General features: G+C 39.4%; 3 protein-coding genes across 3 annotated transcripts in view; all 3 read right to left on the bottom strand.

The window, feature by feature from the left end:
• Nucleotides 1-654, bottom strand: part of LOC117825922 (myelin protein zero-like protein 2) — a 35,960-nt gene extending 35,306 nt beyond the window's left edge. The window contains exon 1 of the mRNA XM_034701914.1: nucleotides 496-654. The gene's annotated coding sequence lies outside the window, so the exon portion shown is untranslated. The remainder of the gene's footprint in view (nucleotides 1-495) is intronic.
• A 291-nt stretch (nucleotides 655-945) lies between these two features.
• Nucleotides 946-5,030, bottom strand: LOC117825356 (T-cell surface glycoprotein CD3 gamma chain-like). The gene is made up of 6 exons (XM_034701164.1): nucleotides 4,931-5,030; nucleotides 4,522-4,598; nucleotides 3,511-3,720; nucleotides 3,198-3,341; nucleotides 2,885-2,949; nucleotides 946-2,778 (listed from the first exon to the last, which is right to left on the bottom strand). Exons 2-6 carry the CDS (start codon nucleotides 4,574-4,576, stop codon nucleotides 2,719-2,721), a joined length of 534 nt encoding a protein of 177 aa, XP_034557055.1. The 5' UTR covers nucleotides 4,577-4,598; nucleotides 4,931-5,030; the 3' UTR covers nucleotides 946-2,718.
• Nucleotides 5,031-7,283: 2,253 nt separating this feature from the next.
• LOC117825483 (transmembrane protein 25) lies at nucleotides 7,284-13,823 on the bottom strand. The gene is made up of 9 exons (XM_034701348.1): nucleotides 13,568-13,823; nucleotides 12,733-12,853; nucleotides 11,423-11,767; nucleotides 11,034-11,324; nucleotides 10,110-10,241; nucleotides 9,993-10,026; nucleotides 9,333-9,442; nucleotides 8,074-8,160; nucleotides 7,284-7,973 (listed from the first exon to the last, which is right to left on the bottom strand). Exons 2-9 carry the CDS (start codon nucleotides 12,809-12,811, stop codon nucleotides 7,900-7,902), a joined length of 1,152 nt encoding a protein of 383 aa, XP_034557239.1. The 5' UTR covers nucleotides 12,812-12,853; nucleotides 13,568-13,823; the 3' UTR covers nucleotides 7,284-7,899.

Genomic DNA, 13,823 nt, shown 5'->3' with positions numbered 1-13,823 from the left:
GTTGGATCTGATCTGCAGGATGCAAAGCCAGACATCACCAGATTTCTAGTTTCGGAAAGTGGAAGGAAACAACGGCCAAGCTGATAGAGAAACTGCTTCTTTAGCATCACTAATGATTTAAAAAGTTAAGAAGTGGTTTATATTGAATTTAATAGTTCCCCCAGTCAAAGAAAAGAAAAAAGAAAAAGTGTAACGAGCGCTGTGCATTGTGGGAAACAGTACGCGAGGGAGACTGGTCCGATGCCTAATGTGAAATTTTCCCGAATCAGTACAACATCTGGGGAGTTTTGGCATAGGCCTACTGCACATTTAGCTCTTTTTCCACATATCGCATACTACATACTGAATTTTGGCCAAATCAGTACGTACTGCTAATATAGTAGGCGGTTTTAAAAACAGCCACAGTGTTAAGAAAACAAAGATGGAGGACCCAAAATGCAGACATAAATAAAAGTGTTTGATAAACAAAAAACAGGAAATAAAAAAAAAACTTACTGTCATCAAAGTCCAGAGTTCAACTGGAAGTCCAACAAAAATCCACTATAGGCAAAAGCACAAGAAAAACACACCAGCACACTGGTGAATGCAGGGGACAAACTCATGTACGACTCAGAAGAAAGACTCAGCACTGAATGAGAGGCGAACACAGGGAAACCAAATACACACAGTCAAAACAAAGTAATCAACACAGGTATGTGGAAAGGACCCAGGTGAAACCAATTAGTGTAATCAAACAGGAGGGAAGCACACACGAGCAGGAAGTACATTTAAATCAGACACACAAAAACATACTACAAAATAAAATGGGACACACCACACACACAAGGAGCACAAGAACACACAGGTAAACAATGAAAATACAACTCAAGAAATGACAACTGAATTACACTGAGAGAACTGACAGGAAGAATTTTCAACTAAACAAAAGAACTCATGACAAATGGATTAGTAACTTCATGGTAACAAGTTTTATTTATTATTTTAATTCCTTTTTTAATATGATCCATATTTGTTTTATATACATTTTCCAATAACTCAACTCAGTATTTCATATACAGCATAATAGAGAACTAAAGTAGACTTTTTTTTCAGGTCTTTTATTTTGTAAAGATTTGAATGTATTTAGATTGTATTCTTGTGATGTTCAGCTTCTAAATCAATGATCTATGGTGACTCCAAGAAATGTGATTTCATACACTCCATGAATATCATCATCTTTTAAATTTAATTTGATTTCAAATTTAACCCAGTCACCTCTGGACACCTGAATTTAGATGTATCTTTATCTAACGATAGCATATTCATATCAAACCATGTTTTTACAGTCGCTTTGGTCCATTTCTCAAATCATCCTCGACATTTGCAAAACAGTAAGTGCATTTCTCGAAACAATTCGTACAAATATCAAAACACCATGGATTACCTGCAAAAGCCAGTATCTTGCTCAAAAGCCTTAGTTCATCTCTCAAAAGTAAATATCTGTGTCAAAGAACATGTCAGTGCCATCACAATGACAAGTCCTTGTGTCATTGTGTACGGATAAGACAGTCAAATTGCTGAGTCATGTTGTCAATATAACAGTGTACTCTAGAGGGACGTTCTGATGTAAACTATGGCTAAAGTTTAGATGACAGTTATTGTAAATTGTAAGTTACACATTAGTGTATGTGGGAGATTGATTGCAAGAGACTGGACAAGATTCACATTTATGTATAAGTCAATGGTATATACCTATATATAAGTATTTATATACTTGCCAATTGATTGTTCATGAGATGCACCTTTGAGCTATTTCAGAAAACTGGTTGATCATTTCCCTTCGTTACCAATTCAGGATAGATTTACAAAAAAAGTCAAATGGAAATCTACAGAAATATGACTGACATATTCTGACAACATGTTCAACCATTCTGCGTGTGAAGACTTATGCGATGAACTAATGCCTAAATGTTGTGGAGGGTGAGACTATTCAACAGAGACCCATTCTAATACATTTTGATCAACATGACATAAGCACTTGATAACGTAGGAAACGGCAGATAATTGTACATAATCATTGGCATGGATGTACCAAAGCATTTGCAACTTGTTCAAAGAAATGAGAAACTACTTTTTTGATGTGCACAAGGGACGCAATTATGTGAAGATTGAACAAGTAGTTTTGAGAATTTCAATTCTGATCTGAGAAATGTACCAAAGCAACCGAGTAAAACTGTAACTTCATCAGGACAGTTTCTTCTGTTTTCATTAGTTCTTTCATGTTCAAATGTACGTGTACAAAATACATGTGTATCATCTTCAAATTACAACTTATTAGAAACTCTACAAATATCATTTAAGTATGATGTAGTAAGCAAAATGGCTCCTATAGACAAGAAGTATTACTACTAATTCATCACCCCTGATCATAGCCGCTAACCTGACAGGAAATAACTTTTTTATCTCTCATTTTTTAACTTTTCTTTAACCCTCCTTACAATATTGAGGAAGAAGACAGTTAATGAGAAAGCCACGTGAGTTGATTCAAAAACAATCATCATTAAAAACAACGGCTAAAAACCCTGAACAGTGACAGACAGCATAAACATACTGTCATTCAGAGAAACATTTACAGAAAGCTAAAAACAATCAAGATGAACAGTTCCCTCCCAGGATGCATGCAGAATATGTTGAAAGCTGGGGAAGGGTAGGCTTCAAAGACAGGAGACCACCGTCCGTCTATCTCCTGTTGGTCAGAACATCGTACGTGTCTTTCTGAGCACCTTTGTGTTTCAGAGGCTAAACAGGGACATGGTGGAGTAAAGAAAAAGACAAGTTATCAGTCATCATTCAATCTTTCCATGTGACAAGTGTAAATATGAAAGGCCCCAGCATTCTGACTCACCTGGTAATGGTCATTGGGGGCTCTGTTGCTGTGTTCAAGTGGGATGAGATGCTGTCTGTCAGATCCTAGGAATACATGTGTACTTTAACGTAAGGCATTAAAGAGTAATGCAGCACTTATTTTTCTTCTTTTCATTTTTATTATAGATTTTGTGTATTTTTTTATTACTACCTCCAAATATTCTGGCATACAGAGTTGTTTAGATAGATAGATAGATAGATAGATAGATAGATAGATAGATAGATAGATAGATAGATAGATAGATAGATAGATAGATAGATAGATAGATAGATAGATAGATAGATAGGTTTACTTTTCTTTTCCAACATGACTGGATCAATCCTCTTCTGAGAGGCACTGAGGTAGACAGCCACGCCTATTGCAATCGTGGCCACCACTTCTCCAACAACTAACCCCACAATCGATCCCACGTCAAGCTCTATGCAGTTGTCACAGGCTAGAAACACACACACACGCACGCACGCACGCACGCACGCACGCACACACACACACACACACACACACACACACACACGCACACAAACACACACACACACACCCCGGTTAATTCAGCATTAGACACGTTTAGACATCATACAAAACCCAAAGTTTTCAGCAGAACTTACTTCGAAATTTGACATAGATTTTTGGTCCATCAGTATCAGCTTCGTTCCGACACATGTATTCCCCTGTATTGTTGTCGCTGTATTGCATTTTGTAGGGTGAGTCATATAATTTCTTCATGAATTCAATTTTTTTTCCAGGGGTACAAGTTAACCGAATGCCATCAGAGATAGTAGTCACTTTTATCTCAGAGTCAGAGTTAGCGGCAGGGTCTGCGGTTTTCGTGACAGAAAAAGAAACATTCAAGTTTAAGAAAATAATCTAACAAATCAACACAACATACGGTCATCAAAATGGATTTATAGGGGGTTATATCTGTGCCAAAATTATGTCATTTATGTCATTTTTGTTAACAAACATTTGTTCTTGTCTGTTAAACATTTAAGTGTACTCAACTGATATATATTCTTATTCTTATCATATTTAAAGATTGTAAATATCAGAGGTTTATCCCTACCGTCATCTCGGTGTATCTCATGTCAACTGATTCTTTGTGAGGCTTACTTCTCAACCGTTATTGTTGCACTTTTTACAAACTTAATTCATCAATTGGTAAAGCTATCTTTTCTCAAATGATTCTAGAACTTTATAAATAAATCAGCTACACTTTCATGACTACCTTAACAATGTATGTTCATGAAAATTGACAAATCAGAATAATATAATGATGTCATAGAATAAAAATAAACTAAAGTGAGCAATCATCAGGTCAACATGGAGAGTCTGGTTGTCAACAGTTTCGTAACAATGAGATAAAGATAGAGTTGAATGGACATAGACACAAATTCTGCATGTTTGTCAGTCAACAAAGACAGAACATTATAGGCGTAATTTTGACATCAATGTGACTCCATGATAATAACATTTACCTTATTTAGAATTGGCTGACAACTTGATATCAAAAGAACAATACGTGGCTTTTACTTTCATAAAACAAACTAAAGTTTGAAGACAGTTTCTCCTCATTTTATTTGATGTCTTTATGAAAAGTGGTGGTAGAGGTTTAGACATACCTGCCAAAGTCCAGAGCAGCAGAAAACAGGCAGGGAAAAGTATCTGGTACTTCATTGTGTGTTTGTGTCTCTGAGTTCTGTCGATTACAGACAAAGATATTTTAGATCACTGTGAGCAAGAGCGAGTCGCCAACACAAACCAGGAAGGACGCCATTTTCTGCTCTCCGTCAACCATTTTATTCAACTCATTTTAACAGCTCATAGATGATGAATTCATAAAGACTTTTCTGTAAATTGAATTAGCTTAGCATCAATACAAGCTCTGATTTGTGGTTGAGTTGATTTTAGAAAACAGGACTTACTTGATGAGTTGATTAACATGGAAACATTTACAAAGAACAGTTCAGTCAAAGATTAACTGGAGTTGTAATGAGATATTAACATGTAAGTTTGAATAAAATGACTGACCATGGAATAAAAAGTTGTTGTATCCCTTGTGTCAAAACTACAAGTCCCTCGTCTCTTGCAGTGTCTTTGTCTGGGTGTGTATGTGTGTGCGCGGTTGTGTATGTGTGTGTGTGTGTAAAGGAAGTAAGCGTGATTGGCTCATTTTCCATCTCAGGAGGCTTCATTGTTGTTTTTCTACATCTGGTAAATTGTGTCCCTGTAACCTCCAGTAAATGACACCAAACTGTAGACACTAATGGAACATGACCAAGTGAAAGTACCTCTGTATTACTGCTTTGTATTTTAATTTTTTGCGTCACATTATTCCTGCTCTACATTCATTTAGGAGAAAATGTGTTTCCTGTTTTTCACTTACTGTATCTGACAGCCGGAGATCTGCACAAACATTAAGACTTTACATACAAATGTAGGATGAGCTAATGATATCAGATGCTGTGATATGAGTTAGTAAACTAGCTCATGTTAACCAAGACGGTAAAAGGAAATTCACAATTTTGCATTTTACATTGTTGCCTTTTTTTAAACTATACTTACATTCATATTTTATTCGTAGTAACATTACTCTTTACTCTGAGAAGTAAGCAAAGCAAAGTATTAAAGAGCCCGGTCTCAAAAACAAGTGTATCATTCCTTTTTTTCACAATTCATTTTATAACTTTGAGGCCTGAAGTCAAGAGTAAGTGTGAGTAATACTATAATACTAGTAATACTAAATACTATGCATTTCTAATAGCTAATAAAACAATGCTAAATTATGTCTGTGTAGCGTTACCTAGTTCTAAGTCATTACAAAGGTAAAGTCAACATGCTCATCAATTGCCCTCAGTCTCTTTTGTCAGGGTTGAATGTGTCCCTCTGACAACACCCTTGGCCCCAGCCTGCCCCCCCCAGTAAAATTGGTCTAGAACCGCCACTGCCAGCCAGGGCACTGAAATAGGCAGGGGTGGCCAGGGTATGTGAACGCACAAACAAACTAATAGCTCAGAGTAGACACACGAAATCTTCTTTGTTTAATTATTTAAGGGCAAAAAATTAAGAAGGCACAACTGAAGGTACTTACTAAAGAAGATGTGCTGCAATTCAATTTAAAGACAATAATTTTTAAGTAAGGATTTCAGAGTTTCACCTTGGATGGGGGGCGTTGGGCACTCCTCTGGACATGCCTCTGTTTCACTGGTTTGCCTTTTGTTATGCAGAGGCTGCGGCCCTCCTCAAAGCAGATAGCCCAGGTTCAGTTTCAACACGGGCCCTTTGCCTTAAGTCATTTCCTATTCTATCCACTGTCCTCTCTCTCAATACAAGGCATTTAAGCACAAATATAAACTTTGCCAATATAAAAAGCTTTACTTGCAGGACTGGTCACATTATCTTGTAAACATTTCAGCTTGTGATGGAACAGTTTTTGTTGTGTGCCACTTCTAGACCAGGGTTTGAATACATATCCCTCTACTGAAGTAAGAGTACAATTTTAATGGATTTAATTTGAAGTTTTGTGACATTTTGAAGCATTAGCAGGAAAGCTCAAGTGCTTATGTAAATTATTATTTTTAACTGTTAACCAGTCTTCATTGTATTCAAATGTAATGAGTTCACGTGAATCAAAACTGTGCAAACTTCACATATTGTACTGTTTTTGCTCTCGCAATGCAATCATACATTTCTGAGCAGCTCTCAGATTTACCCAGAGCCATCAACAGACGTCTCTGATTCCCTATCAGCTGAGTATTAGCTGAAATGATTGCTACTTGCATTATTGTTGCTTTGGGAGATGTGCAAAGCAGCTCTATCACATAAAACAAATAGGCATGAGCACAACTGTGTGAGTTCACATTAATATTTCAGTTCCCCTGTGTGCTGTAAATGTTTCTCCCGCTGTGTGTGACAAATTAATATTCCCTGTTCTGCACGGAAGCAGCAGAAGAAGAAGTAGTAGAAGAAGAAGAGAGCGCAAGGAGATGCTCCCACAACACAACTCTGCTTCCTGTTCCAGAAAAAGCCACAACAGCCTGTGACCTAGAGCTTACACCTGGCACACACACACACACACACACACACACACACACACACACACACACACACACACACACACACACACTTTCAGCCCCCACCCCCACGAACCCACAGATACACACACACACACTCAAACATAAAGACATGCATTGTTTGTCTGCACCTGTTGTTAAGATAATTCAGTCTTTACCGAACGCAACAATTATTTTACACACATGACTCATAAAAACTCATCACCCTCATGAACACCAGAAAGCCCCTCCATCCCCTTATCATCAAGCTTATAATGCACCCTAGGGCGCCCCCTGGTGAGTGCCAATAAAACTGCAGCAACTCCTGCTATCACTTCATACAATATCAATATTATCTTTATTAGACATCCTCTTTTATACACATATACATATGCATACAAATATACAGTACATGACATGTTACATGTTCATATACAAATATCTATAATTAAATTCCATCTTATTCAGATATTACTGGTCTGTTAAACTGTTAAATCTCACATACAGTACATTACCTTGCACATTCTGGTGTAAGCATAGAACATTTAATGCATTCCAGTAATGCAACAGGGGGGACGTTATGAGCGTGAGGATACAGGAGGAAAAGATGTAGAAGATAAAGAACAGAAGCATTTTATGTCGAGTTTATACTTTGGATTTTTGAGACAACACATCAGCAGTGTATCGACCAGAGCACTTGATCCAGAAAGACAAAAACACTGACACGGTTTAATGATTTGTGAACAAGACACTTCTGTTAAAGGATGAACTTGTCAGAGCATTTTTAACACTGGATGTTGTAGTTTCTGATTCCTCGTCTTCCTGATGACTGATGATCGGCTGATTGGCAGTTGTTCTTTGTTCCCTCTTGGAGAGCAGCACTGTTGTAAGTATTTTGCATGCATGTACAGTATATGTGTGCATGTCCGTCTCTAACACTGAGGTCAGTCAGAGCCAGATCTCCTCACTGCTTGTGCTGTTCACCTTGTAGATGTAGCCCACCATTGGGTATCTGGCAAAACCTGCGAATCATCAGGGAGAACCATTCATACCAAACACAAGATTCAGATCTGAAGTATAAATAATGAAAAATGGAGCAGTATCAGAATGTATTTCCCTAACCTCTTGCGGCGTAGGCTAAAGACAGATCTTCCTCCTCCTCTTCTACTCTCTTCTCTCCCACACTGTTTTGCTGGGCCACCTCTCGGGCTACGCAGCATGATGGAAGAAAGAGGGAGGACACGACACGTAGGAACTTTGAAAGATAGTTTCATATAAATAGCACCCTCATTGTTTGACTGAAGCATGAAGATACAGCCAAGAGATAGTTAGCTAAGTTGAGCATGGCAACAGCCATCTTGGCTGTTTCAAGTTGAGTCCATGAGTTTGATCTCCTTTCTTTTCACTCTGTGTGTCTGTGGGCAAGGTACTCCGCATAAATCATCCCAAAGGCAAAGTCATTGGAAATTGAGTGTGTATGCATGAATTAACTGACAGGTTAGTAACCTCTGCTAAGAACATCGGTGCAGACCATTTAATATTAAACACAGATCAAGAATTGTAGTTTTAATATTCTGCAAAATCAAAATCCAAGTGTAAACATATTTTGATACACCATTAGCAAAAATATGACCGCTGATTTGGCAAGTGAAGGCTGGCATGGGGGGTTCCATCTGTTCCATCAGAAGAGCTACATGGTGTTTAAGTCTAGGGTTACGATTTAAGGGTTCTTGAACAGCCACTGATGAGTGTGAAAGAGGAGCAGGTGTACTCCATCAATATGCATCAACACCTTTCTACTCAATGTTGGTATCATTTATTTATCCTTTGTAAAGTTATTTGTATTTGCACTCAAATCTGCAGAGGGTTTACATTCAGGACTTGGCTTTTGGTAAATTGCTTAAATGTCAAATAATTAAAACACAGTTGTATCTTTTTTCTTTCCTAACATGTTTTAGGGCAATGTGATTTCTGATGTCAGTATATTCAGTCCTGTTTATAAAATTTTATACAGTTATCCGCGCTCGTGAACTCACACAGCCACATAAGCCTTCTGATAAAATGCATAGCTGGATTGACCCAGTAGGGGGCATAAACATGTACCACAAACAACTGAAACACAATGACTTGGAGCTCCTACGTGCCTGGCACCAAAGGATAACTGCTGCAATTCAGCTCTAATAAATATTTTACTATCACCATTTAATGCTGCATTATAATCATGTACAAATTCCAGAGTATGCATGCGTAAAGTTCTTGTTACTCTGGCATGCATTGATTTAATTTTAAACCTAGGACACCCTTTGTTAGTTCCCTTTGTGCACTTTCCATTTCTTCATGCTTGGTATCCTCATGACATCAGCGTGTGAAGTCGCTCTTACCTTTCCTCAAGGTGCTGAGGTCATTGAGCTGCATGTTTGAAGGCAGAGACATGTTATCTCGGGGGATGTGGGTCTTATCTGCTTTCTCCACCTTCAGGATGGTGGAGTCACTGTGCAGAAAAACAGGGGAGAGGTATCAAACCTGGATTAGATGAGCTATTGGTCCGCAGGATGGACATAAAGAATTCATGAGAAACAAAAATGCTTCCATCACTGTTTTCCTCCCTATCGACTGATTATGCTGAGATGGATCAGACCTCGACTCGGTGTGTCAGAGTCAGTGTTGGGTCAGTAAAGCAAAGGTAGTCCTGATCTGACATACGAGCCTTAAAATGTCTTTATCAATTAAGTTATCATTCTGATGAGTGGCCGCTTTGTGTGATAATGTGCTCTGCAGTGTTTTCAAGCTACAAACGTATTAGCAAATTCTTAAACAGCTGGATTATTACTTGGCTGGGCTCAGTTACTTCCTGAAGTCTTGCAAGTTGAGATTGTGATGTCAGTGACTGCAAAGGGTTTCTGGAGGGAGGATTAAGACTCAAACCAGTCTGGCAGTATCAGTACTTGGTCTATATAACAACATATCTACACTTAAACTCCATTTTTGTTTCTTTACAGTTGTGTAGAAAAAAAGATCTGATGACAGAGCTCTTTCTTTACCTTTTCTTGGTCATCAGAATTTCCACCGGCTCATCTGAAACAAAATTCCACAACATGTAAGAGGCTGAATGAGTGTTTCATATGACACATCATGCCACTATCACACCGCCGTTTTACCTATGCACTTGCTCTTGTTTTTTTGCATGAGGCAGAGGACTATGAGACTGAGGATGAGGAGGGCCATGAAGGCCATGGCCCCACCAGTTACTATTCCCAGCATGGGCACCTCCACGCGAGACTGCAGGAACTCTGAAGAGAGAGGAGGCGAGAGAGTTAAAGGAATAGCTCAGAACTTTGAATATTCAATTTCATTCTAAAATCAGGTTTGTATCTGAATTGTATCTGAAATAATTCACTTATTCACTTCTGCTACTACTACAGGAAGATCATATACTCATTAGGACTATATAGTGAACTCACTAGCAAGAATAAAATACAAATTTTGAATGCTAGCCTCCTTTTCTTTGCTGAGAGTAATTATGTGATTTGTGATTGTTTTTCTGTAGTTTTTTTCTCTTCGCCCAATGCATCATCCCATATAATGCTTGATTAGTGTCCATCGGTTGCACACTACTTCATGATGCATTGTGGGATACTTTATGTCTACATTAAAGTGCATAATAATATTCATTAAATATTTGAACAGCACTGCAAACTGGCCCTTTATAATGGACCACATAGGTAGAGACTGATTGCAAATGCAGTCCTGGAAATGGATGACTTGGCACAAGAGAGATTTAATAGCTGCATCCCAATTCAGGGGCATAGCAGCATAACAAGGACAGATTAGCTCCTTCAAATGAGGATGACATGTGTCCCTCTTTTCCTGGGCCATGAAGATCCATCCTGTACTAGTCACCCATCTAACTACCTGTTGTTGGGCACTTTGTGATGCAAAGTGTAAGGGAAAATCCTCTGTAGACTAGACTTAATTCAGTTTAACCTAAGCAGTCTATGCAGGCTACAGGAGCGTGCATCCATCAAAAGATGCAGCCCCTGAATTGGCACACAGCTAATGGGTTTCTGTTCACCGTCACTGACCTGCCAGTGTGAGGTTGCTCTGCACTGTCCCCATACTGTTACTGGCATTCAGCGAGATATTTCCTGACAGGCTACTGAGCATGACCCTCAACGAGTGATTGGTCAGCCAGGGGTAGCTACGCGAGTCCAGGATGAGGAAGTCTGAGGTGTTGGCTACCGGCTGGCCGGAGTGGTCCACAAAGGTGAGGGTGGCAGGTGGGTTGGACTGTACCAAGGCAAAGAGGACCAGGGAGAGGCCAGGGTCTGAGATTTCACTGTAGTGGGCATTCATCTTGAGGATCTCTGGCTGAACTAGGACACATAAGAGGAATGAATCAGCACTTACTCATTGTACCGACAGACATGACCTTTAAGATCTCTAATTCCTGGAATTTTTCACACAGACTCACACTGAACATTGAGAGTGACCGTGGCGTTGTAGCTCTCTCCTGTCATTGGGTTTGACGCCACACACACAAGCTCCCTGTGCCACTTTCTGGCGTGCAGAGAGAAGGTGCTGTTATGTTTATGAACCCGTCTTGTGACCTCAGATTCTTCCTTTGGTGTCATCACCAGGCGCCCACGTTTGGGAGATGGCGCTCTCTGCTGCTGCCCATTCAGATACCAAGTGAGCAGTGCAGGGGCGTGTGGGTCCCAGCCATCTGATTGGCAGTTGAACCGGTGTGTCATGTTCTCCTGCAGTGTCAAAGCTGCCCGGTGCCATCCATCAATTTTGGGGACAGGCTCAATTGCACCTGTAGAGACAATGTTTGAGTTCTTGTAGAAGAGTGCGGACAAACTTGAAGATTTACACATTTCAACTTAATCTGATGGAAATAAAGCAGTTAGGTATTGCATGGAGAGGAAGGTAAAAAAAAAAAAAAAGAAGATATGTGTGTCATATCTGTCTGTGAAGAATGAATCTAAAGCCAGTAGCTGGCTGGCTCGGCTCTGTAGGATCAGATTGTTAGCCTAGCAGACCAGCTATGATTCAATTTAAAAAATCAAAATCTTCATATAAGCACCTTAAAAGTTCACAGATTATATATATATATATATATATTGTGTTTCATTTGTTTGATGTGTACAAAACATGTAGAATGTTGCATGCTAGGTTATTTATTGGCAATAGCAGCCTAGCTAACTGTTTACCCAGCAGTTTTGAAATAAATTTAACAAACAAACTTGAAAGCTTTAAATTGGGAGCTAAATACGTTGTAAGTGTGTTTTGTTGGATGCAGCAATGTAAGCAGTTTCCAGTATTTGTGCTTAAGCTAACTTCTTCCTTGCTTTAGCTTGACATTCAACAGACAGACATAATAGTAGAAAAAATTCCCATTTCACAAAAGGTTGAGTTAATTGTTTGATGATGACTAGGTGGCTGGTGAATCTGGAAAAAAGGGCCCTTAAATGTTCTGCTCTATGAAGTTACTGTAATTAAAGCTTTCTTTCAAAGATACACCAGCCAGAGCTCTCCATGTCACTAACACTGCTTTTATTTTACAGGGTAATTTCACAGCAGTTAATATCCTGCTTTCTATTTTCCAAAATGAGAAGTTTTCCCTAAAGTGAAACTTATTTTGGCTAGAGACATGTTTATGACCCAACAACATCATCCTTATTGAAATAGGTGCAGTGTCATAAACTAAAGTACAATTCTGGATGAAATCCAGTAATGCTGAAGGGACGTTTACTCAGTTACAATTGATGTGTGTCGTACCTGTCCAGGATAAGGCCAGTGTGTGAAGAAACACGACAGCAGAGCCTGATGCCCACCTTCTCAGACACCCACGCTCCATACTGGTCCGACAGAGCACCACAGGGACACACACATCTACCTGCTGAGAAGAAATAAGAAGCGGGTAATTACCAAACTATATATTTAGTCTACACATTGTCTAGAATTAAAATCCAGAACTATCTCTCTTGCTCTATTCCACTGTAGGTACAAAAGCAGGTTTGGTTTGTGAATCTCCTTCAAAAGACTTGAATGCATGTCTATTGATGAGGACAGACCTTCTGATGAGCTATGCAACAAAGACACAACACTAGGACTTTTCTCAAACAGTGACATGCCTCTCACTTTTATAATGATTCAATTTCTGTCCAGCTTTGATTTGCACACTTACCCCACCGCAACAATACAAAACATTCACAGGCCTGCTCGAATTGTTTGTGCACAGGCACACTCAGTAAGTGCAGGGAATGAGTAATGTATTGTGTTTGCTCTGCTATTTGGGTCACGTGATCTGTGTGAGAACCCCGGACGACAAGAGCAGGAACTGAGACATGAAGGAAACACTTGTAATTCTACACATACCAAGACGACCTAGGAAATTATTTTACCATATTCACACAGAAAACAAGGTGTTCCAGCTCCTTGTCCTTTTGGCTGAGCATGCTGGGATTGCACTGACGTGTAGAGAAATGTGATGATGAGGCAGATAGGGGTTAAACATTACACTGTATACCCATAGGCTGCATGCAGGCATTTCAGTGCAGATGTGTGCACTCAGATACACAAAGAAAGCCCTCTACAACACATGCAGTATTACCTCAGCCCTTTCTGCAGACGATGTTGTGATTCAGCCTGCTGGAGCTCCATGGCAGCAGAGGAGGAGAGGAGGGAGAGTGAAGGATGGTGATAACAGCGGAGAGATGAGAGGCAGCCCTCCCTGACTCAGTTGCTTTCCCATCTGCGTACACTCATAGAATTACACACACACACTCACACATACACACATTCACACACACACAGGGCTCTCTGCAGGGTACGGCAGCTCCAGTAGCAGCATTCACTAGCTGGCAGGA

The sequence above is a fragment of the Notolabrus celidotus genome, chromosome 14, assembly GCF_009762535.1.
Source record: "Notolabrus celidotus isolate fNotCel1 chromosome 14, fNotCel1.pri, whole genome shotgun sequence".
Classification (NCBI taxonomy): domain Eukaryota; kingdom Metazoa; phylum Chordata; class Actinopteri; order Labriformes; family Labridae; genus Notolabrus; species Notolabrus celidotus.
The sequence above is the reverse complement of the archived record's forward strand: the minus strand, read 5'-3'. Positions and strand labels throughout refer to the sequence as shown.

Bases quoted from the DNA above. Each gene is read 5' to 3' on its own strand.
- LOC117825483 (XM_034701348.1), bottom strand. From the start codon at position 12,811: ATGGAGCGTGGGTGTCTGAGAAGGTGGGCATCAGGCTCTGCTGTCGTG. The intron at 11,768-12,732 runs GTACGACACACA...TTGTCTCTACAG, and splicing joins ACTGGCCTTATCCTGGACAG to GTGCAATTGAGCCTGTCCCC. The intron at 10,242-11,033 runs GTCAGTGACGGT...CTCTCTCTTCAG, and splicing joins GAGCAACCTCACACTGGCAG to AGTTCCTGCAGTCTCGCGTG.
- LOC117825356 (XM_034701164.1), bottom strand. From the start codon at position 4,576: ATGAAGTACCAGATACTTTTCCCTGCCTGTTTTCTGCTGCTCTGGACT. The intron at 3,721-4,521 runs GTATGTCTAAAC...CGAAAACCGCAG, and splicing joins GCTGCTCTGGACTTTGGCAG to ACCCTGCCGCTAACTCTGAC. The intron at 2,779-2,884 runs GTGAGTCAGAAT...GTCCCTGTTTAG, and splicing joins CCCCCAATGACCATTACCAG to CCTCTGAAACACAAAGGTGC.